General features: G+C 41.7%; 1 protein-coding gene across 3 annotated transcripts in view; it reads left to right on the forward strand.

Annotated features, from left to right (window-relative positions):
• The window catches only part of dlgap2a (discs, large (Drosophila) homolog-associated protein 2a), a 143,484-nt gene extending 120,219 nt beyond the window's left edge, over positions 1–23,265 (forward strand). The window contains exons 4-12 of one of the 3 annotated variants that reach the window (XM_086128065.1): positions 72–225; positions 301–517; positions 6,601–6,663; positions 12,005–12,390; positions 16,706–16,794; positions 16,904–17,343; positions 17,415–17,506; positions 20,334–20,486; positions 21,949–23,265. In XM_086128065.1, the coding sequence (XP_085984191.1) occupies positions 72–225; positions 301–517; positions 6,601–6,663; positions 12,005–12,390; positions 16,706–16,794; positions 16,904–17,343; positions 17,415–17,506; positions 20,334–20,486; positions 21,949–22,155 (1,801 nt within the window). In that variant the 3' untranslated portion in view covers positions 22,156–23,265. Of the gene's footprint in view, positions 1–71; positions 226–300; positions 518–2,197; positions 4,936–6,600; positions 6,664–12,004; positions 12,391–16,705; positions 16,795–16,903; positions 17,344–17,414; positions 17,507–20,333; positions 20,487–21,948 lie in introns of those variants that run through there. The other 2 variants (XM_086128063.1, XM_086128064.1) reach the window with 2 other exon arrangements.
• The last annotated feature ends 1,729 nt before the right edge of the window (positions 23,266–24,994 follow it).

Here is a 24,994-nt window from a genome sequence, read left to right on the forward strand (position 1 = left end):
TATTTAATTTCCTGGTTAAAAAAAGGCTTTCTCATGAGTGCCGCTGCTTCCCTTTTTTCCTTTATGTTCAGTCAGAGCTACCATTTGCAAACAGCCATGCACCCGAGCATTGCCCTGGACCCCTCTGCACACTACAACTCCCCCAAGTTTCGCTCCAGGAACCAGAGCTACATGCGGGCAGTTAGCACCCTCAGCCAGGCCAGCTGTGTTAGCCAAGTTAGCCAGGTTAGTCTGCTAATTCGTGTCTCTCTTATTTGTTTTTGTCCTTTCTGATGGCTTTTTTTTTTTTGCTCTTCACAGGTGAGCGAAACGGAAATAAATGGCCAATTTGAATCAGTCTGTGAGTCTGTGTTCAGCGAGGTGGAATCACAGGCCATGGACGCGTTGGATTTACCAGGCTGTTTTCGAACCCGGAGCCACAGCTACCTGAGAGCCATCCAAGCCGGCTACTCTCAAGATGATGAGTGCGTCCCTCCGATGGCCTCCACCGTCACCTCCACCATTAGATCTACCACAGGTAAAAGTTTCATTCTATTCATCGATCCCAACAGCAGACGCTTCTCTTTGCTATGAACTTGTGGTAATGGCTGGAACAGCTGGAATAAAATGGTGACACTGTCAGATGCCAAAGCCTTGCATGAATTATTATGTTTCCATTGATTTGGATGGATGTAGGACTGTCATACGTACAACCTTTGAGCTTTGCAAGTTCATCCTTTTGTATTTTGGATGCGTTGAGTCATGTGGTCGTCCATCGGCTGTATCGGAGAGTAAAGTTATGAACCCTATTGAAAACCTCACGAGAGAAAAATCAGGCGACAGGCTTTCTACGTAACATTTGATGTCTGACTTTCTCTACTATGCCACAAGGTGAATGCACTGACTTTTACTGTAAATTGGGCAAAAGTATGGTAAACGCGTCATACGAATTCTGGACTTGTAAAACCCAGTTTACAATGTACTGCAAATCTCTAAATATCACAGGATTCATTAGGAGATTTCCTTGCCCCTAGGTTGTTTTCAGTATAAAATGATCATTATGTACCTTGGATAATCAACAGCCGACGTTGAATGTACACGCTTTGAAATGTTCGCAATGTTTAATCACCCCTTATGTGTCCTCTAAAAGCTTGTTGCAGTAAATCTAAACATACTAAACTAACACCTCCATTTATTTCTGATATTAAGGTGTGATTTTAAATTGGAAGCTGCTCGTGGTTTCATGACTTGTCTCGATTAATGGATTCTCCAAGGAAGGGATTTGTCCAAGTACAGATGAAGACGGGTGGGGGTGGAGGGGTAAGGAAGCAGCGAACATGCCTACAAAAGAAGTGTGAATGGATTCCACCCTTTGCCACACAGCAGCATTTGGATTAACATAGGGAGGGTTAGAGGTGTGTCCATCTGGAGATGTGCTTATTCTCAATACTTCATCCCTGTTGGTGCTTGATTACACTGCTTTCTCTGTAAACTCTTTTTGTAGGGGACGAAACTTGGTAATTGATGGGATTTATTTTGGACAAGAGGCAATTCGAGTTTGGAATGAGTCGGTCAGCGTGGACATCACATTTTCAATAGGGTTCATACTATACTTCCTGATTGGTGGGAAAAGGTTTGAAAGCTGTGCCCATCTTGGCCTCTTTTCATTGCACAAAGTTCATGTTTCTGGATCTTAGCTGTTAGCAGAACAGCATGCTTTGTTTGTTAACTCATTCACTCCCAAAGACGTATTTAAACGTCTTTTCAGACTTGGTCCAGAATTGGCTGGTACTGAATGAGTTAAACATCCCAAATCTGATTAATATTTTCTTTTGTGTTTAGCAGCTAAGAGGTTCTCCTTTGTGCATTGAACAGATGCTAAGAATGCATGCTAAATTTTTAATGTTGAGAAGGCAGTGTAAACCATCAAATGAGTCAAAATGGGAGTGCTTTATCAACATCATGGAACCCATCTGGCAATGCATCATGCTATTACAGAGCGTAAAACATTCATACAACCTTTAGAATAGATATGACCAAATTGTTGAAATAGCAATAATAGCATGTGCATTGTAGATTGATGCTGTAATCTTGTTTTGACTCATAACAATTAGTGCATGACTTGATGTGACTGCTCTGTGGCAATAAAAAGCACATTATCTCCAGTTGCTCACACCTGTGGCCATATTACAAATACATATTTACATTTTTCTTCCAGACAGAAATTATGTGCAGGAAGACTCTTGTTTATCCAAGCAAGCCAGGGCACAATGGGATGTGGCAGCAGATAAAACCCCTTTGGCACATGATGATCTAGGCTGCCCCGTCAGAAGAGACATGTCTTTCCACCAAGATAACATGATGGCTACAGCCAAACCTCAGTCTGGACCACCAGTCTCTCCGATTCTCTTCAGATCCCCGAGACCTACTGAACCAGAAAGGCCTTCACCAAAAGCCATTCGGGACAGTCTTAAAGAGTCAGCAACATTGGCTGCGGCTATTAGCATGCAATGGAAAGAGGAGGTCTCTGCCATGCGTCTCGAGCTAGCTGAACTCAGAAGGGACCTCTGCAAAGAGCTACGCGCTTTCAACAGTAATTTCAACACATTCACAAAGCATTACAACACATGGTCTCCCCAAAGTTGTAAAATGCCAGCAGGGGTGGGTTTGGGTGGAGGGGTTGGGGCAGAGTCGACGACAAGTGCCTGTGCAGGATTGGGTGCTGAAGGATTTGGAACCTCCAGAGCAAATCAAAGCACAGGAGGAGCTAAGGAGAAAATCAAGCCCGTATCTAAAGTTTCCGTTGGGACTCAGGCTAGAAGCAAAGCATTGGTGCGGCAAAGCACCGCAGATGCAGCTGTCAATTGTCCAGAAGAGGAGGAAGAAAAGAAAGGGACACGAAAAAAACTCCCAAAGCAGCTTTCTATGGATCCAAGCATTCTTGCACGTCCACAGTCAATGTATGTGGAAAGTGCCATACCACTGTCCTTGAATCCAGTGATACCATTTTCTGCTAAGGTAATGAAAACTAAGCCTTTGGAATTGCCTGCAGGGCCCTCATTAAAACCAGAAACAGAATTGGAGCTGCCCAACCAGGATGCTGCAAGCTCATGGGGTGCTTTGACGAAAGAGCCACTCACCTCTGATGGTGGCATGCAGCTTGCAGAAATATCCCCTGAAAGGTTTAAGAATTTGGTAACAGATATGGCAATTACTCCACAGCAAAGCCCTTCAAATGAGAATGACTTGGATACTAAACCACCTCATCACGTTGAATTGAAATCCACCGAACTGGACCTGATCAAGAGGGAAAATATCTGCCTGCCATATGCAGTCCCTGTTGTTACAGTTTCTCCGCCAGAGGAGCATGAGTATGACAATACATCAGATTCTGAATTCCCATTTCATTTTGCTGGAGACAAACCTGAAGAAAAGCCAGTGTCCAGATTGGAAGAGTCAAAGGGAACAGACCCGCAGGGATCAGAACCAAAAGCTGTAGACTTACCCATGGCATCAACATCTAACTTGATTGATAACATCAAGATGTTAGTTCATGATGTACCCATAAGTTGTCAAGACACTGTTCCATCATGTAATGTGGAGAAATGTCCTTCCATTGTGATAACAGAGTACGTAGACACAGATTCTCCAGAAAGTCCAACCGACTGTGATCCAAATCTTAATCCCATTGGGTCCCTTCCGGACAGTCACACTAGTCCTGCCTCGGAGCAAATGCAACTGGATCCAGATTTTTCATCTAAATCTGCACCAACTCAACAAGACACTGAACCAGAGTCGGAAGACTCAGACTGGCCACCCCTTCCCGAACCACTTGATAGCACACCAATATATCATGCTGATCTGGTTCACTTTGACCTAGTCATGCTGACTTCTCTCGATCAAGAAGATCTTGATTCAGTGTTCATGGACCCTGAACCAGAGCCTTTTGTTGTAAGTATTGACTCTCCATCTATTTTGGACATGGACAATCCTTTCACCCAATCAGATTGTTCCCAGATACTTAGTGCTGACTCTGCCACACGATGCCCTTTTGATCAGTCGTTGTCAGCAGATGCTGTCGGTTTTAAATCAGCTCCAGAGTGTTGTTCAAATTCTGGGCAGCTTGCTAGCGTATCAGTATTACGGAAAACCCCACTACCACAAATCACCGTCACAATATCACCTCCAAGTTCACTGTCCCCTGATACTTCCTTGGAAGTGGACTTGGAAACTACAAGTCCATCACCAGATCCTTTGTTACATGATGTTGAGCCACCGTTGTGTGATTCTGAGGACATCGTGGGAACATCATTAGATCAGGCAACCATGAAGCCATATGAGTTCACAAAAGAGTCTCTTGAGTCCATGAAGTATTCCCAGGAGCATGGGGAAATTGTGAAAGAAAAGATCATAGAGAGTCCGGATCAGTCTACGTACAAGGAAGCCTTTCTATGGTATCGGTGGCAGAAAAGGACTCAGAGGAAAGAATCAATACAGAAGAGTGCGAGTGTGGAACTTTGGAGTGGGAGATACGAATACAACAGTGCAGAAATCACATATGTATCTCTCACTTTGTGAGCTCAGACTCCAGTCTCAGCAGACAAGATGTAGCCCAAAATATATCCATAACTCAACAATTAATAGCTGCCAGAGTGATGTCGAGCAATGGGCCGATCCGAATGTAATAAGATCATTGGCATTCAAAGCAAGGACTTTCTCATAAAACGCCGCAAAGAAGAACTGTATTGATAGCAGCAAGAGCTATCATATTCTAAGAACTGTCTTCACCTGTGACAAATTGACTTAACAATAATGATTCAAGAGTATTCACTGGAAATGTTGCACCGGATGGGAACAACAAGAAACTGATTGCTGTTCAAGAATTCAGTAACGTCAACTATTTTAAGGAATTCTTTTGGACAATGCCAATGCTGCAAATTACTTTCAAATTGAACAGTTTTACGGTGTGTGTGTGTCTGTGTGTGTGTGGGGGTGGGTGGGTGTTTTCACTCAAGGTGGAGTGCGATCATTTGGACAGTTATTATATAACTATGAATTGTTTGGGTGTTTACTATGTGAGCTCATGGTTGGAAAAGCTGTGTGAAATATGAACTGATGGTTATCTAAAATTCTGGAATCTAGAATACTGTTAATAAAACTTCATTCATGCTCAAGTATATTCCCAAAGGATAACCACAATGGCATATACTGTAGCTGTACTGTAGCTGTAGATACATACAATAAATACGTTCACATCACGTATGAAACCCTCATAGACAAAGCTATTCAAAAATCCTGAGTAAATAAGTCACCAAAGGAACATTAACAGTAAAGGTAATGATGAGAGATGATATTGTGTATTTTTACTGCAAAATATCAAACTTCGGGCTCAGGAATCTAAAGACTGTGAATGTATTCCCACAGAATGAGGAAGATGAGATAACGATCCAGAGTATTTCTGGATATTATTGCCTGGATTTTTTTTTTTTTTGATACGTTTGACATTGAATTGTGAGAGGGATTTGGTAATGCGGAATGGCATCTTCAGTAAATCAAATTCTGCCATGCTTCACTGTATGCATTTGAGCCGATTCGTAATGTCTGCCTTATAATTAGTGCAATTAAAAGCGTTTACGTATCCACTGACGCCACAATTCTATTAACAGGAGGGAGAAGCTGCAAAGTCAGATCACAAGCTACTGTTTATCTTTGCTACGTGTCCAATTAATAGGCTCCCCATGCCCACTGAAGTCTGTGTTCTAATAAAGTGCACTGGAACAAAAGGAACCTTTGAGCTGAGCATCGGTGCGCTTCCAGAAAAAGATTTTTTTTTCTGTCCACTTCATGAAAGTTTGCTAAATTGGCTGAGGCAGAAAGATTTGACAGTGATGGGAAGTTAATTGGTTGCATTGTTGTATTCATTTTGTCGTTTCAGCAGCAAAGCTCATCTTTCTTTTCCACATCCAACCTTTCATTTACAAAACATCTATGCCAATGGAATGTAATATGACACGTGCTCCCGTATTGTACTTTTTTTTAATCAAGTGAAATGGAATAGTACTGGGTCAAATAACTGACCTTGTAATGAAAGTCATTGTCAATTTTGCTGAGGTCAAAATTCAGATGAGAGACTGTAATATATCTGCTTTCAACTAAATGCTGTCAATTATGAAAAATATGGCTGCTCTTTTTTTTTTGTCAGAACAGATACATGATAAATTGTTTTTTTGGGGGGGGGGGGAGTAAATACCTGTATAATAAAAGCAGCACTTTATTTCACAAACACACACAAGTGATGGCAACTGTCACGGCATTGCATACCTGTGAAGGTTCTTCAATTCTATGAATCTAAAACTAGATTATGAAACCGATGCCCAATATTGACCATGACTTTTTTATTGACGCTAATGACATTATAGGCGAGAAACTGCTCTGCATTTGTTCCAGAGTGATTGATTTTACATTGCCCATCCACTGTGCAGGATGATCCCCAGTCAGAACTCACGATTTCAAATGGATCCACTTGGTTTGTAAAGTGAATGAATAAAAAAAATAATAAAATGAATGTTTGGGCTAATGTGCCCGTGCCTCTGAATATCCACCCCACTCCCTTGTTTTCAGGAATCCAGTTCTGTCTCCCCTCCAACTGCAGCAGTATTGACTGGACCCCCGAGCATTCCCCAGGTAAAAAAAAAAAAAATGGAGGGGGGGGGAGCATTCTGGGGATACCCACAAGTCTATTTCTTGATGTCAATAATGCGGCGTCTGCTTATTTGTTTCACATTTGTTGTCATCATCAACATCATCATGCAATTTAGTCAGAGTAATCGCTGACTTCTCCCAAGTAGCACAGTTCAAGTTCAAGTCAACTTTATTGTCAAATGTGCTACATGTGCAACATACAACACAGATTAAATTTCTTTCCTCAGGAGAGAGAGGAGCCGCTGCGGGTGCCCGCCATATTTTGTCGTGTGAGGGTATATCCCGCCCTTTATTGTTGTGTGGCGTACACCTCCCACTATTTAAAGTGTCTCACCCCAAATAAAGTTCTGATGTTCTAGCAGGCTTTCACTGACATTATTTATTCTTTGAAGCAAAAGGCTGAATGTTTTGTGCTCAGGCCGACATGTATTGGGAAATTATCATCATTCAATCCAACAAACAAAACAAAAACAACCAAAAAGGCTCCTTTATACATATTTTCCCAAAAAACTATGCATGAGTGCGAAATACAGATGTATACTTTTTTGTATCTACTGTAGAGCTCTCGCAAGCCATTCGCCACTTTCTTGTATTATTCACTTTATGAGTGTTTGCAAATGGAATTATGTGCAATGCCACAAAGAAATGCAACACATGCAGACTCTGATTTGTGTTGACTTGTTTAACATGCTTAGAGTGCACTGGCCCAAAAGGGTTAAAAAGGCTTCATCTACATATATCTTGAGAAACGGCTCGGCGACTCCATGTTTTCATTGGTATTTTTTCTTACCCTTTGGTTTAGACCAGCAATGCAAGGTGACAGTGCCAGGAATGTTTTGTTCATCCTACTTTCCCCTGTTATTTACACATCCTTAATAGCCTGCTACAAAGCAAAGTGCTGCCTTTCCTTTACAGTGATAAATCCAGCTATGGGAGAAAGATTCTTAATGGTGTGTCACTCAACTACCCCCACCTCACCAGCGTGTTAGCCTGACCCGAGCGAGTGGTGCTAACAGAGATGGAGTGGTTGACTCACTGCCTTGTGTTTGTCAGCCTTGCTAATGCCGTGCTTGTTGTTTGCCTTTGTGAGAGAAAGTGAGAAGAATATCAAATTCCTTGCTGTCCATTATTGCTTACCACAGGTATGCAAGCGTCATATGCACATCTTATTCTCCTAAAATATGTTTAGCTCTTAAAGGCGCATGGGATTTTGTGTACAAAAAAAAAAATAATGTAAGGGTGTCAGATGTACCTCAGTCTGTAAAGATTTGGCTTGGGAACGTGAAGGCACGGGTTTTGTGTTTCACATGATTGACATTTAGCTGGTTTCTGGAGCTTTGTTTCTGGCCTTGAGCATAAAAGAATAAAGATAGCTGTGCCGTTCACTCTGACATTTCTGTAACCTATAAGCACGCATAATGGTTGTAATCTAGGGATGAGAGAAGCTCCCAAAATCAGAATATATGTCCCTTGTCTGTTTATTTCCCATCAGAAGTCTGGTTCAACGTTGAGCACCAGACTTTTACCCTAAAGTCATGTACAAAGAGGAAGTAAACTAAGTCATAAAATGTTAACACAGGTCCTGTAGTCTGATATGGTGAAAGACTTTCTGTAGAACAGAATCGGAGGTATTAAATCATGACCAGGGGGAACATTCAGTGAAGTTTAGACCGTTTAGGCTCTGGTGCCTTGATGCAGTTGCTTGTTGTCCTGTTGGTGACCACTCCACTGCCTTTCAGGTTGTCCAGATTTATGAATCCATGATGTTTTATCGAGTGAAAATCAGCACAAATCTTCCTGCATTGCCATTTATTTCGAGACTGGTATGATTAATTGTTTTGGTCACTGTGGTGCATTAGGTAGGGAGAACTGTTACAATGTGTTAATGCCTCTACATGACAATGAGCTAAAAAAATATATATATATTTTCTATTTTTGGGGGGGGGGGGCATTTTTCAATAGACCACAGTATCAAAAATTTTGTAACTACAATTCCGTGTTTAGACTAGTGGGGCCAGAGAGAACATATTTTTAATAAGAAAAAAAATGAGTTTATTTCCCATTTAAATTTGATTATTTACAGAAACTGTCCAGTGGTTAATATTGTTTCATTTATATCGGACAGCGCTACTGATTCTGTAGTTGTCTGAGCAGATTGGAATGACATGGCAGTTCATCCATCTATCCATCTGACTTCCATCTAATTGAGGGCGAAAGGCACACTACACTTTGGACCGCTTGCCTGTCAGTGGCGGGAAACACATAGAGACAGACAACCATCACCTTCACATTCACAGAACCACTGAGTGGGAACTGAAGAAATGCTGCCTGCGCTGAAGTTGGAAAAATTTACCACGACGCCATCAGTGAACACGTTGTAGATTTAATGCAGCCAACAAGGGTGCTATGAAATGAAAATATTAAATGAATGTATTTTCATAGAACAAATATTGGAATTTACCATGCGTGATAATAAATGTAAGTCAATGCTTTGACAATTTTTCGGTCAGCACATAAGAACTTGCTGAACCCTCACTGTCTGTCACTTAAAAGGTCGTTGCTGCGGAAAGGACTACTGTATCTAAATAACAACAATGTTTTTAATCTGTTTTTTTTTCAGACAGACTCACTCAATCTCTGAGTGAGTCTGGCTGGCTTCACTTTGGATTAAGTAATTCCTGAGTAATGCTGCCAATGTCAAGATGGGAGCAAGAATTAGGAACCCAGGTTGTAAATATCACTGCTAGCACCCCATAGCATCTAGTCCCTCCTCTGCAAAATTTATTGAGTCTATTTTTGGTCTTGCTACTGAGTCATGCCCCTGAATAGGCTTTTTTTAAACACACTCACACACACACACACACACACTTCCCCCCCCCCCCACCTGTACACATGCACTTTCCCTGCGTCTTGTCATGAATGCATCTCTTCATCATTGGCGAGTTCATTTTGTGAATGGACAGCTGCATGCGTCATCTATTCCCTGAACCAGAACAATCCTCACAGATGTGACGTTCCTGGCTATTAATATGCACAGCCAAATTAACGGTGAGAAGGATGCTAGAATGAATTGAGAGGTGTGAGGAGCTTGCTTGTATTGGCAAACTCTCTCTCTCTCTCTCTCTCTCTCTCTTCATTTTTGAGAGCAGTGTGTCCAGTAATTGTGTTCCAGGCTACAATTTAATTAGACAAAATGCTGTTCGTTTGGCTTCAACCTCCCACGGGTTGAAGCTCATTAGAACCCAAAAGAGATCTCAAGAGGCCCTCATTAATCGCCTTGTGTGATGTCAGCATTTGTTAAATAAAAAAATAGTATCACAGAGCTCTGTGCAGTTTGTCCAAAGGTAACCCTGTTGTGGTGCCATGGGCTCGCCGTCTTGTTTTCCCGACTCAGAGGTGTCTGCTTGCTCGCATCTTTGATTCACGATCCAAAAGAAGATGCACTTAAGATGGCTTTGCATTTGACTACATGCAATGTGGTTTACCCTTGGACATGTCAAAAGCCTTTGAGGGTTCATGACCATATTCTTTTGTCCCCAAAAAAATGTTGATAACACAGGTGTAAACACAGGTGTGGCTGATTACATAACTGGGACTTTTCCAGCCTGCTAACGAATGACATCAGTAACAGCTGTGTTTACGTGCACTTGCGTCAACATGGCTGCTGTGGAAAAGGTCAGCCAGCTGCAACGGTGACAACTGATAGAGTAATACTGTACCTAAAAAACAACAACAGTGAAATGTGAATATTTTGCTAAATATGAGGCCATTGCTGTCAGGAAGCACAAACAAGTTTCCTTATAGGTTTTATTTGAAGAATTAAACACTAATTACTGAAAAATCACACTGAAAAAAATGGTGTGTTGAGTTTACTTCATTTAATTTCCTCAAGTGGTTGCACAAGATCAGATCATCTGAATCCACATTCATTTTTTTAAGTAGATGTATGGTCTACGTAATGAACACATATGGATCCCGATTACTTTTTTTCGTGGAACCACTCGACGAAATAAAATTGAGTCAATTCAAAAAAAAAAACGTTTTCAGTGTAGAACAAGTGTGTGTATAGCAAATGCATGATGTATTGTGTCACTTCAGACTTCGATACACTATATCAGTAATATTATTGTAGGGAATACAAAACACTGCAACATTGTGCAGTTTGAATAATAACATTACTCTCAAATAATGTTTGTCAAACTTTTTCTAACAACATCACACAATGGTACTTAATGATTAATATCTCATTATTGGTCTATATTTACAATAAACGGGTGGTGTATTCATAGCTACCTCAAAGCGTGCTTTCTGGAAAAGGGAAAAGTAAGATGCACAAGTATAGAGAACACTTTCTCAGACAGATACCGTACACTGAAAATGTACGGTTTGGTATGGGTTCGTGTTTTGTGTGTTTTGTTACGAGCTGGCATTTGAGATGCAATGGTTTTATACATTTATTGCTCAGCGCCGCATATCACACAATGACGACTCCAAATAAAACCAAATGTTGCAGACAGCAATTAGAGTCAGAATTTGTCACCGGGTTCTGCCATTCGTGCGCTGCTGCTTAGCGCTATCTTAGCTTGCATAAAGGAACCAGGACAATGTTGTGAGCTCTCAGCAAAGTCTTTATTTCAAAACAAGTGTCGGTCCTGCTCATGCCAAACAAGATGAAACTAATACTGCACTGTACCTCAACCATCAGCTTATGTGTCTGAACGAACGCACTCTCCCCTAGGTTTTAACTTTATAAAGAAGTTTGAAGTGAAAATAATGCAAATGGCTTTATGAGAATTTTGTTCATCGCAAGCACAAAAGAAATCCGGAAAATGTAGGACTATGCCCTTCAGTTCCTAACCTTTATTAAGCCAAGGTACATATTCTACATTCGCAAAATCTCACACCACACAACCAAACCAATTTTTCCACCAAGATTATAAATACTCAAGTAATCACGCTCTCATCTCGGTTTTTACTGAAAAATGTACTTGCTCCAAATGAAACTCGGGCATGTTGAAGCCATGATTTATTTTGATGTGTATGGCAACAGATGGATATGCAAAGTAATTGTACCTTCTGTCATCTGGCGGCAGAGCATAGAATCGTTCTGCTTGCCACTATACAAGGCTGGCACATATTGATGAACAAAGATTACTTTGAGTAAATAAATCATTTTCTGTCGAGTTGAAGGATTTGGATAATATCTCATGGCACACTTGATGATCGCTTACAGCACCGTGTTTGGGAATCACTGCCCTTACAAAAGGCAAGTCTGTAATATTTTAAACCAGTTTGCAATTATTTTGTACATCTTCTTTTGCAGCCATCACCTACACACCGAGCTACAAGAAGCCCCCTCCGCCCGTCCCGCCCCGCACCACCTCCAAACCCCTCATCTCCATCACAGCCCAAAGCAGCACAGAGTCCACCCAGGATGCCTACCACGAGGGGAGGCACCTCCACGGTGGCATATGGGGCCCCGATGGCCTGACCCTGGGCCTGAGCCCTGGCAGGGCCCTCTATAACTCAGTTGACAGCCTGGATAGCGCTAAGGCCGTAACTATAGCCATGGAGGCAGCTGGGGTCATGGCTGGGAAGAGACACGCGTCCACAGACAGCCACAGCTCGGTACTCACCTGTGACAAAGCCATCCTGGTGTCTAAGGCTGAGGAGTATTTGAAGACGCCTCGATCCTCCATAGGAATACAGGTCAGTCTTGATTTTCTGGAAGAGTCATGCCTCACAAGGGGCGCAAAGAATGCCACAACTCTTGCTTCATGATACAGACACACTTGAAACATAGTTCTCAATTCAGTTGCTAAAAACGAGTCATCATTCCACAATCCATCAATGAGCATTCAACTCGTGCGATAACTCTTCCTCGTGAGTGGCTCCCTCCGGCCACATTCACTCCATCTCCATTAATGTTTGCATTTGAGCAGCTAATTTGCGAAAACATGCCAAAGACCACCTTGCAATTAATGAACAATGACTTCAAATGCAGTTACTTCCATGATTGCCCTTCTGTCTTTTTCTTTTCTTTTCGCACCCGTCATTAGCCCTCATTAGCCCTCGAGTTAAAGTGATTGAAAATGCCGGTCATCTTGACTAAATAGCCTATATGCACACACATCTGTTTCTCAGGTGACTGTCCAGACTCGTAATGAATTCAATAGTTTTTCATGCATCTTAATAAAACTTTGTTTGAGTGATGACTTAAAGAACAGGTGTCAAAGTCAAGACCCGGGGGCCAGGTCCGGCCCGCCACATCATTTTATGTGGCCCGCCAAAGCAGTTCATGTCAACTTCCATGATCCTTGCTAAAGCCTGTACCGAAATGTCAAATTGTGATTTGTGTGCTAAATAACGTTGACATTTTTCAATCATTTTGTTACCCTGTTTACACTCTCTTGAACAATAATCAAACAAACAACAAATAGCTATTTTTAAGACGCGTCACAAGGAAGCAGTGACAGGTTCGACGAAGGTTGAAGTGACAGCCGAAACTGTCAGCACGGCAATAGTTTTTCTCTTCACCAAAAGAGACCATTGTCTGGAAAAAAAGAAACCTTCAACCTAATTTAACAAACAGATAGTTGACTTGAGTGATTATGAAACTAGTAACCCATCAATTTGTGTAACAATACGATGAGATGATTCTGTAAACATTTATTCAGTTTCACTGTCGTTACGGCCCTAAGAGGGGAGATGTAACTCCAAATTGGCCCGTGACAAAAATGAGTTTGACATCCTTGGCTTAAAGCATATACCTGTATGTCAAACTCAAGGCTCGCGGGCCTGATCCGGCCACATCAGTGACCCACGACAGCAAATTATGTGTGTCAACTTCCATGACCCTTGCTCAAATCTGTACCAAGATTTTAAAATTGTCATGTGTTATGAATAATAATGTTGAGACTTTACATGATGTATTTTTCCAACGAACTATTATCCTTGACTTCTGAATTTAAAAATAGTAAAAGTGGTACGTGACAAAGATGATGTGACACCCCTGGCTTGAAGTGTCATCTATTTCCCATCGTATGATCATATGAATAGAGACATTGTGTATTTGTTTTTACAACTTTAAACATTGACAAATCAAACAATGATACAAGTGAAGGTCAGCTGATAAATACTCAGAACAAGCTTGAAGTGGGTCATCTCGAGGAACCAGGAACAAATTAGGATATCCAAAAGTCACCGACTGTGCACGACCAGTGTGACTGTATATGACCGGTCTGTACCTATCGCTTTCGCATTTCCACAATATCTCCATTCACTCCCACACATTTTCTTTCCCTCCTCAAAATACACAGAAGAGCCCACTACGTATCAAGTATCTTACCTGTCTTGCTCACATGATCCACTCAACTTTTGATCTTTGCCCTCCAAATCAGCCAGCAGAGCATGATTGGGAGTGATTATGACCAGCTGCCTTGAAAGCCGTGCAATCGGCGCATCTCACACACACACACACACACACACACACACACACACACACACACACACACACACACACACACACACACACACCATTCCACAAAGGACTTGGAATGACTTCATCTTCCACTAACAGGGTCCAATATAGAAAAAGTAGAGCCCTGGGAAGTGAGGGGCTGAATGGGCATATAGCATTTGAAGGACATTTAAGGATGGTATAACTTTTGGCTTCTCTGCTTGTATGCAGACTAGTTGTTAAATTTTAATTGGCTCAAGGGGCGTGTGGAAGGCCCTAAACAACTCACCTACTACTCTTAGTTTCTACCTTTTAGAAAGACAACTATATAAACACAGAAGTCAATGGCAGTATTTTTTTGAAGTGACAGAGTTTTTAAGATCCATCACCCAAAAAAATGCACACTCAGGTTGGCGTCAGCTCATTCCCAAAATGTTGGCCACAAAATACTTCAGTGTTTTTATTTCCACAACAAAACCACCACCTAATGGAGGGGGAAGCGGAAAGTTAAAATAATTAACATCATTGTGTCATTTTGAAAGGCACTGTGTATCTTTGAAAGTCAGCACACCGTATCAATTAGTCAGCAGTAAAAATTGGAGCAAAACCATTAAAGATAAAGAAGATATGTATAATGCGGAAGTCGTAAAACTTGCCCTGAATGAAGCATAATTTCTCATATTATTGAATTGCCACAGTGGAAAAGGGATTCCTTCAAGAAAATGCATGTGAATGAATCTGTCAATAACATGAATTTGGGGTTAGGGTTCGCCTTTTTCATTACTGATTTTCAATTTTTCTACGTCACTTGTTAAACTGGTGTCTTTACAGAATTACATTTAATCGGAATAACATTGAGGTTTAGTCGATAGTTATTCAAAAGCTTTTAACCTTTCACAGGAATTGTCTGGGAAGCGTCACCGTTGCCGTTTGCGTGCTTTGAAAACCTAGTGTAGGTGACATCATGACAGAAATTGCTCATCTCTCTGTTCATCCTTTTGTTTTGCTTCCAAGAGTATAGTCTACTCTCCTTTCAGATTTTCTGCCACAATAGCAATATTTTTTTCTCATCCACTCCACGGTATAGATAGACTTGATATATTTCCTCGGGTTTGACTCATGTCATGTTCCAAATGAGCAATTTATCCTCATAGTGATAAAAGTGAGCTGAGCCAAAGATTTATGAATTTCTTCCACAGGTCTTGTATGCACTGCTCTGTTATTGCTCTGTGTAAGAGGCAGAGGAATCGCACGGAAAAGTGAATTCGAGTGAGCAAAGGGACAAAACGGTACATTGCCTTCAAGCAGTGACCATATGTCTCAATATCCACATACTATGTGCCACCAAACCTTTAATTTGTGAGGCCTTTCTTCTACAGGCAGAAGCACAAAATGTGCAGGGGGCACTCGGGAGTGCAGACAGACCGAGTTATTGTGACATTGAAACAACAGGAAATTATGATCACTCGACAAAGAAAGCAAAGAAATTAGATAAGAAGGAAATGAGTAAACGCAGAAGAGGAACGGGCTGGAAAGAGAGGGAAACATCATCGATCATGGCACTCCAGAGAATGCCATAGAGATACTCTTATGTATCTCTCTATTTAGCTTTCTATCTTGCTATCAACCATTTACTGACTGACTGACAGTTGTTGCTTCACTCATTCTTCAATGAATTCAATATTAGCTTTACTGAGGAGTTGTTTCTGTCCCTCTAATGAATGTAATGACAACATTGCCTCGAATTTGGGCTCTTGTTTGATTTGAACAGACTCGTTGTCACTTACCGTATTTTCCGCACTATAAGGCGCACCTAGAAACATTCAATTTTCTCAAAAGCAGACAGTGCGTCTGATATATGGATCAATATTCTGATTTCTTGGACACAGTATTTTAAATGTTCTGTAAAGTCCTTTGTTACAGCTGCAACAGTTGTCAAAGCTCTCTATTAATTAAGCTGTATTGTATTGTCTTCCCTTTAGCGTAGCGCCATCTAGTGTATGCATTACACAACCGCAGCCACTATTGTAGCTTCTATTCTATGCGCTTTACAATGCGGTGTACCTTATACAGTATATGAAAGCAGTTCTAAAATAGGCCATTCACTGAAGGTGCACCATATTCTCCGAAGTGCCTTATAGTGCGGAAAATATGGTATTTGAAATAATAAATGCCTGACATTCCCTTTGTGATATTCTACTCTCTGTTTTAGGACTGCTGGGGATTTACACTTTTTGGCCACTATAAATAAATATATATATATATATATATATATATATATATATATATTATATATTATATAGATATAGATATATATAGAGAGAGAGAGTTTAGTTGTTGCTTTCAGTTTTTTTTATGAGCTCAAACTTCAAACTCTACAGCAATCATCAACAACAAGGACCCAAAGATAGAAACTTTGTTGTATTTGAAACCTCCATAAATCATGAGATTTTTACTGACAAGCTCTTAACAGTTAAGCCCAATTCAATAAAGACACAAGCAATGGGTGGCAGCTGACATTCAGTAATGACAAGAAAATATGCTTGTATTGGTTCTTTGCATTAGGTGGAGGCTGCAACAGACTCAGAATCTGAAAGCAAAGGCTCCAGGGAATACCATTCTGTTGGGATACAGGTGGAAGATGACAAGAAAGGGTAAGATAATGATTTTAAGTCTTTGCTAAAACCATCGACAACTATCACTCTCAGTATTCGTTTTTGTCAGCTGCAATTCTCAATGCAATTTTACCACCTTGGCTTTCAGACAAAGCCGTTTCAAGCGCTCCAACAGTGTGACTACAGCAGTGCAGGCAGACATGGAGTTGGAGGGCTTCCCCACCATGGAGGACAAAGGCCTGCAGTTTGGCGGGGGCTTCCAGCGTCATTCGGAGCCCAGCACACCCACCCAGTATGGAGCCGTGCGAACCGTACGCACGCAGGGGCTCTTTAGCTACCGCGAAGACTACCGGACTCCAGCTGAGCCCCCCAGTCCCAGAGAGACCACGAGTGAGCCGACGTGGCAGCTGGAACCCCCGTGCCCACAAGAGAATGCAGTCACTTCTGGCGAGTCGGGACGTAGCTCCCCTTCTCTGAGGAGAGACGGGAGCTGGTTCATGCAGCTGCTTCACACCGAGACCAAGAGGATCGAGGGGTGGTGTAAAGAGATGGAGGCAGAGGCTGAAGAAAATGACTTGTCTGAGGAGCGTGAGTGGCACAGACTTCATTGGAATGCCAATTTTAACTGCAATATCAAGTACATATACTTTGTGTTACAGTCTTGGGAAAAATCAGAAGTGCTGTGGGTAGCGCTCAGCTGCTAATGTCGCAGAAATTCCAGCAGTTTTATTGGCTCTGTCAGCAGAATCTGGTAAGTGGGAGTTTTTACAGGTCAGATGTTTTGTTACACAACTCCATAGATTTTAATACCAGCTCCAAGAAAGAATCCTCTTTGTTTTGTGTATCTGACACAAGATGGCTGAGGTAGTCAATGTCCTCCTTCCTTGTCAGCGCTTTGCTCATCACAACTTTCAACCAGTTGATTGAACATTTTGATTCATTGCTGTTAGGTGCCGTCTGTCAAGGAATTGGAACAATAACTGAAAAGATGTTATTTCGTGGGTGGCGGAGCAGAGGCGTGGAGACGACATTGATTAACAGAAAAATATTGGAAATGTATTCACAACCGTGAAAAGCAATAAATAAATCCATCCATCCATCCATTTTCCGAACCGCTTGATCCTCACTAGGGTCGCGGGGGGTGCTGGAGCCTATCCCAGCCGTCTTCGGGCAGTAGGCGGGGGACACCCTGAATCAGTTGCCAGCCAATCGCAGGGCACACAGAGACGAACAACCATCCACGCCCACACTCACACCTAGGGACAATTTAGAGCGTCCAATCAGCCTGACATGCATGTTTTTTGGAATGTGGGAGGAAACCGGAGCACCCGGAGAAAACCCACGCAGGCCCGGGGAGAACATGCAAACTCCACACAGGGAGGCCGCAGCTGGAATCGAACCCAGTACCTCTGCACTGTGAAGCCGACGTGCTAACCACTGGACTACTGGGCCGCCTGCAATAAATAAATAAATAAATAAAATAAAATCCCACAATGGACACCACAGTCTATGATCCCAAAACACTTTCATATAATTTCTAACTCACCTTCCAGTATTACCCTTGAAAAGAAATGCCTTCCAGAGGATTTGATTTCAAAAGAAAGGCACCTGGCAAAGACTCCATTGTTGCTGAGTTGAGTTCAAAATACGTACTTCCTTTTGACCAAATCCTATTTCGACAGGGTGCAGCGGCCATCTTGTGGCAACTTAGTGTGACATGGAATGAGTACAAAAAATGGGAACCGATGAGTTTTTCAGCGAATAACAGAGGATAGGTAACCCCGCCCCCTACCCCAAAAAAACAGCGTGAATGGGTGGACTAACGACTAGGCGAGGGGGCTACTGTAATTGGGTTTAGCACTCTACCAGACGCAATATGGTCATATTGGTGGACTGAGGTCAAAGCTTTATGGTACAGTACTGTGCCATCTGTCCGTTTGGTAGCGTTTTCATCCAATCATTTTTACGAGAGTCCTTCGTGTGTAAAAGCAAGAACCTTTTTTGAATAAGGCCTGATGCATGAAGGAATAATAATAACTCAATATTCAAACTGAAATCTTTTTATTTACAGTATTTATTTTTGAACAGCAGAGACAAGTTGAATATACGTCTTACTCCTCATGGAGACACCTGCCCAAGTTATTTTGTAACTTTAGCCCTTTGAATCCATTGTATGTACATTTTCTTTGCAAGTTTGAGTTACAAAACTGCAATGTGCATTGACACGCTAACAGGCTCAATCACCCTCAGTGAAAGTCATTGATTCTCGAAAGCAACAAAAATAAGAATCAATAACTATCTGGGACATCGAATCGCTTTGGGGGGAAACGACATAAGAGAGGATGGATGAACAGTAGTTTCGATGATGGTGCTGTTCCCTGAAAGAAAAAGAAGCTTGTACAAAGCCTTGGGTCAATATGTCTAAATACCTCTTCCATTTAGTGTGGGTTGCACACGAACAAGTTGGGCAATAGTTATGAGAAACATTTATGCTATTGTATGTGAGCAGCAGAAATTAAGCATTTGACGGGATTTCGAGACCACATCAAGAACTTTTGACCACACATCAGCATGTTATTCTGTAATCCTTAAATTTACAGTTGTTACAGTTTATTGATGGCTAGATAAGCTACACACATGGACAACATTTTTAGTACCACTCCGTTAAAGGAAGGAAAGGAAAACAATCGTGATAATTATAGTAAGAATAAATAACATTTCGATGGAAATCAAGCAGTTAAAATCAGAAATTGCTTTTGAATTGAAACAGAATTGTTTGGGGGGGGGGGGATAGACTGATGAAACAGGCATGGACAAAAATGATGAGAATTAGTTATGAGTTAAATACAGCTGAAACAATCAGAGGACGGAAAAATGCAGAAAGTACAGATTGGTACATCTAAAGTCAAAGTGGTTTAAAAATTTTTTTTAAGCTTTTAATTATATGTGGTTGATGCCAGAACTTGATTTTCTGAAGACACTGGGCAAAAATATATTTGCATGGCAACACATCAAGTCGAAATCTTCAAAAAAATTAACCCACAAACAAAAAGCTGTGCAGCCAAGACATACACATTAAATCAAGGAAAAGACTGTTTGAAATCAATTACTATCGTTTCTTGGAAATGCTTCTGATAGTGTTTGGGTCAGAACAGAAAACCTCGAAGGCCCTGACTGCACGCCACTGCGGTGACGTAGTAGACAAACCCGCCAGACATCCATGGCATCCTTCCATCCATCCATTTTCCGATCCGCTTTATCCTCACAAGGGTCGTGGGGGGTGCTGGAGCCTACCCCAGCCGTCTTCGGGCAGTCTGACACTGGTTGCCAGCCAATAGCAGGGCACACAGAGACAAACAACCATCCGCGCTCACACTCACACCTAGGGACAATTTTGACCGGGCCGCCATTCTATGGCATCCAGAAACCCATTAGCCCGCAAGCTAGCAGGTGGCTAACACTTCTTGTTGTGGTGGAAAAGCCCCGCGATTACTCAGTGGGATATTTTCCAACCCCCGGAGGTTTTAGGAGGATATATTTTCATCAAATGCTCACCTTTTCCTCGCTACCTCCTGTAGGACCCCAGCGCCATACCGCGGCCTACCTCACAGGACCTGGCTGGGTTCTGGGACCTGTTGCAGCTCTCCGTTGATGACGTCACCTTGAAATTTGACCAGCTGCAGCAGATCAAGGGCAACAACTGGAAACCAATAGATAGTCCAGACAAGAAGGTAAATGGGTCCTGACTCCACGTTCAATCCTGGTCCTCGACATGGACAGCTTTAGGGTTTCTTTTTCGAGTCCAAATTTTGAACACATTTTTAGCGGTAGTTGTTTCCATCGCTGACATTCATACAGCTCACATTCACAATGACTGGTGATCCATCGAAATGGGGCCATCGGCTTCGGTGCTTAAGGGTCGTCGTGCTGGAGCCTCTCCCAGCTGCCTTGGGGCAGTTGGCGGGGTACATCCCTGAACTGGTTGCCAGCCATTGGCCAGGCGTCTTCAATATATATAACGTCAACACACCCCTGTTCAAATGCCAGGTTTTTGTGTTGTAAAAGATGAGAACAAGATAAATCATTGAGGAAAAAAAAACAATAGCATATGACCCATAACCTGTACAAAACAACAGGAAAAAAATGATCATCTTTGAGAGAGGTGTTTTTCTTCAGCTGGAACTAATGCCATATTCAAAATAGAAAGAATTATAAACTGTTAGCAGCAAACGTTTACACAAAACCTTTCTGCAGCGAGAAAACAAAAAATGTTAGGAAAAACCTAGTAGAGCTTTATTTGGGTTTATTCAGATTACACTTTTGCACACGTGTACAATGACACTATCCTAGTTAATGCGATTTGTTAGGTTCAGGGGAAACTTGTCTCCCTGCTCAACTCCGCCGATGTGGACATTTTTCCTTGCCAGTTGCGGCAGGTTGTTTGTGGTTCAATCAAATAATGTAGATCAGGGGTGTCCAAAGTCGGTCCTCAAGGGCCGCTGTCCTGCCCGTTTTCCAGCTTTCCCAGGAGCAACACACCTGATTCAAATAATCAGGAACGTTCCAAAGCTGCTTCAGAGCTGGGTGATGATCTGATCATCTGAATCAGGTGTGTTGCAGCCCAGAGAGATGGAAAACAGGCAGGACAGTGGCCCTCCAGGACCGGAGCTGGACATGCCTGATGTAGATGCTAGGAAAACAGCATAGCCATGAAATGGAATCCCAATTCAGCAGATTAAAGTATAAATTGTACAAACAAGAGTTAACATCTATAAATGTGGGTCTCGGTGTTTGGTCCCAGTGTGATAACAGTTGAGAATCACTGCCCTAAAGGGGACAACACATGGTGGATGCCAAGCGCTCCATAATAAAAGTTGTGACCACTTAATGAGTTGTCATGAATAAGGTCTGCATTTCAGCTGCCACTTTGGCGAAGTAGAATTAGTCATAAATAACAATGAGTCATGATGAATACTTTGTTTTATCCTGATGACCCCCCCCCCTCCCCCGTGTTGTTAGGAATTTGTTTCTCTTCAGATTCTCCTTACTTAAGAGATTGCATCCGCTAGTGAAGTGGTGAAAGCAAATGAAGGATAATCTCAATTAGTTTTTCCGACTTTGAATTTGAGCTGCTCGTTTGATCCCGACGCAACTCCGAACGTGTTCTGATGAGTTTTCTGTTCTTTCCTGAAGCCTCCAGCTCCAGTACCAAAGAAGACAATTCGACAGAAGAGCCTAGTGACGAGGGAGAGATCCTTGGACCTCCCCGACAGGCACCGGCAGGAGGCTCGTCGACGGCTCATGGCAGCCAAGCGGGCAGCCTCCTTCCGGCAGAACTCTGCCTCAGAGCGAGCGGACAGCATCGAGATTTATATTCCAGAGGCTCAGACTCGTCTTTGAGAAGTTAGGTTCAGGGGAAACTTGTCTCCCTGCTCAACTAGCCTTTTTTTCTAGACTTCTATTCTCTCATCCTTTAGGTATGTATGCGATCTCTAAAGCCATCCTCAGTGCCCCTCGCCAAAGCCATCGGGCCAGTAGGATGTGCCACTCGTCCCGAAGTTAGCAGAGTTCTATATCGGACACAGGTTGACTAGTTTACTCACTGGTCATCTGGTTACCACACACTCATCCAGCACCAAGCACATTTTTTATTTTGTTTGTTTTATCATCCTCTCTTTTTTTCCCAACATTTGTAAAGTGCCATTTTTAAAGTCAAACCTACTGGTAACCGAGCCTTTGAGTTACAAAAAGAAAAAAAGAGTATTTTACGAGTAAATAGATTAAGGAAATCTCCAACTGTTTGAATTTTTCAGTAATTGACTTTAATTTCCCAAACTTAATGTGAATTGTAAAAAAAGTGCCAATTCTTCAAATACCTCAGTCAATGAATCCCGGCCGTGTTGGAAATGCAGCTCTTTTTTGTCTTCTTTTTGAACTAAATTGGATTGTGGTCATTTTTCAAGGGAATTAATTGTTGGAAAATGACCATCTCTTCGCTGTGCACATTTTAAACACCTCTTCCACACATCTGCTATTCCTATCAAATATTGACATTGACTTGAAACGGAGATCATTGTGCCAACATTTTGCATAACATCATTGCAGTAGGGAAATGTGTTTGTTAGTGTCCTTAGATCAAAATATGCACAAATGCACTTATTACAAATTCCCTGTTTCAGAAGGGAAATGTACATAACCGAAGCTAAGAATATTTTTTTTTCCTCAATATGAGTTTTAAAAATCTATTTTGTGTATATTCCACCATGCCCGTAGCTCACGGCCCCTGTAATCGCTTTTTTTTACACACATTCACACACACAAACCCAGTTTTGTTTTGTTTTACCGCAATGCACAGTGCTCATGCTAAGCCGAAACGTCCTTGAGCATGTCATGTTAGAAAAAAATGACTGATGTTGTTTTCTTCCCTAAAAAAAGTTCCATTGTACTATTTTAGTTTTTGTTAAAAGCATAAGATAATGGCAACAGAGCCCTCACGCGAGAACAAATCGTCCTGCAAATGATCAACGGAAAACTTGCGGTTGCCAGTTTGTCACCAGATATTGTGTAATATTCATCTTCACGTCATACTTGATGACATTGTGATTGACGCGCTCTCGTTGTACTGACTCTCTTTATGTTTGGCGTGTTCAAAAATGGACAAACTGGCAGGTATTCATTACAAATTCGAATGGGGTTTACACTCAAATTCTATGTGGCTCGCTGCACTCACTGAAGCCACCCGATGAGGTATGCCTGCACAATCTAATACAATTCAATAAAATGTCACATTAAAATTAAATTTCCATCTTTACAAAGATAACGTGTACTGTACTGAAAAAAAAAGTTTGTACAATGTTTTTATTTTAGTTGTTGTGATTGAAATGCACTGCCTCTGAATGAGAGCCACGACATAATTTTGCCCCATCATGATGTAGCTAAATAAGACAATACAAACAGCCCTTATAGCATGATGTATTACAAAGTGACAACTCAATATTTTGTTGTCGTTACATTAATACCTCGGTGACAGTTTTACTCAAACTGCGCATTCTTATTTTTTTTTCAGGCTTTGCCGTGATCCTTATTTACATTGTGCTGTTGCACTTTTGGAAATTTAATGTATGTCCAGCGAATATAAAACCAAAAATTCTGATGGCGTGTTCGAAGTCGTGAGAACACGAAAAGAAAAGAGCAAGAGTAGACATTTTTGAGATTGGGTGTAATTTAGTGCTGCTATGCTGACAGAGACAAAGAGAAGGTGAATATGAGGTCAGAGCCTGTGTTGACTTTATTTCACCACCGCTACCCTCCGGTGGCATATCGCACGTCTCACGCTCGCACACATTCAATGTAACCGCAATGTACATTTTCTGCATCAGCACAACTTTGAAATGGAGGACTTTCATGAAATATAACCTACATTCACTTACCAGTCACGACGCGACATTTGGTACATATGCACAATGTAATATGAATTAAGACAGAAAGATCCAGCGAATGCAATTCAGGACATACAGGTACCTCTCAAAGGCATTAAATCGGTACGAAGCAATTTAGATTTACGCAAACATCAATCAAAATGACCTATCGGTACTTTGTAATATATACTGTACTGGCGAGCTCACCCGATACTTTTAGTCAATACCGTTTATCTTTTCATGGAACAACACTAAACACATAACACTTTGCGACATTTTAAAGTTCACCTTGTACAACGTATAAGGGTGTAAATTTACTTTTTCCTCTCAACAACTCAACACACAGCCATAAAGTTCGAACCCCCTGCAACAAAAGTGAGTAGACCCCTTCGTGAAAATATCCAAATTGGGGCCAATTATATATGGGCACAAGCACATACCGAGCTAACCTGCTGATGGCCTCAACTGACGCCGTCACGCTACACACACAGTGGCTAACGCTAGTTCATAGCCAGCCAACTGTACAGCTTCAATTCGCTCACTTCCAGATCTCTCAACAGCCCAGTCCAGCCTTTTATAGGCAGGTACACATTTTAAAATCACAGATACCACAGTGTAGATATGAGAATGGTGGCCCCAAGTGAACAAAAATAATACCTGCGCCTCACATGCATATACTGTATGTTGGCATTATAGTAGAGTCATACCTCGGTTTTCGACCATAATCCGTTCCAGAAGACTGTTCGAAAACCGAAACCACGCTCTTTAAAAAAAAAAATCTTTATTGAACACATCTGTGCACAATAGAACGCTACAGATCC

Source organism: Hippocampus guttulatus, chromosome 13 (assembly GCF_054856545.1).
Source record: "Hippocampus guttulatus isolate MCC_2025c chromosome 13, RoL_Hgut_1.0, whole genome shotgun sequence".
Classification (NCBI taxonomy): domain Eukaryota; kingdom Metazoa; phylum Chordata; class Actinopteri; order Syngnathiformes; family Syngnathidae; genus Hippocampus; species Hippocampus guttulatus.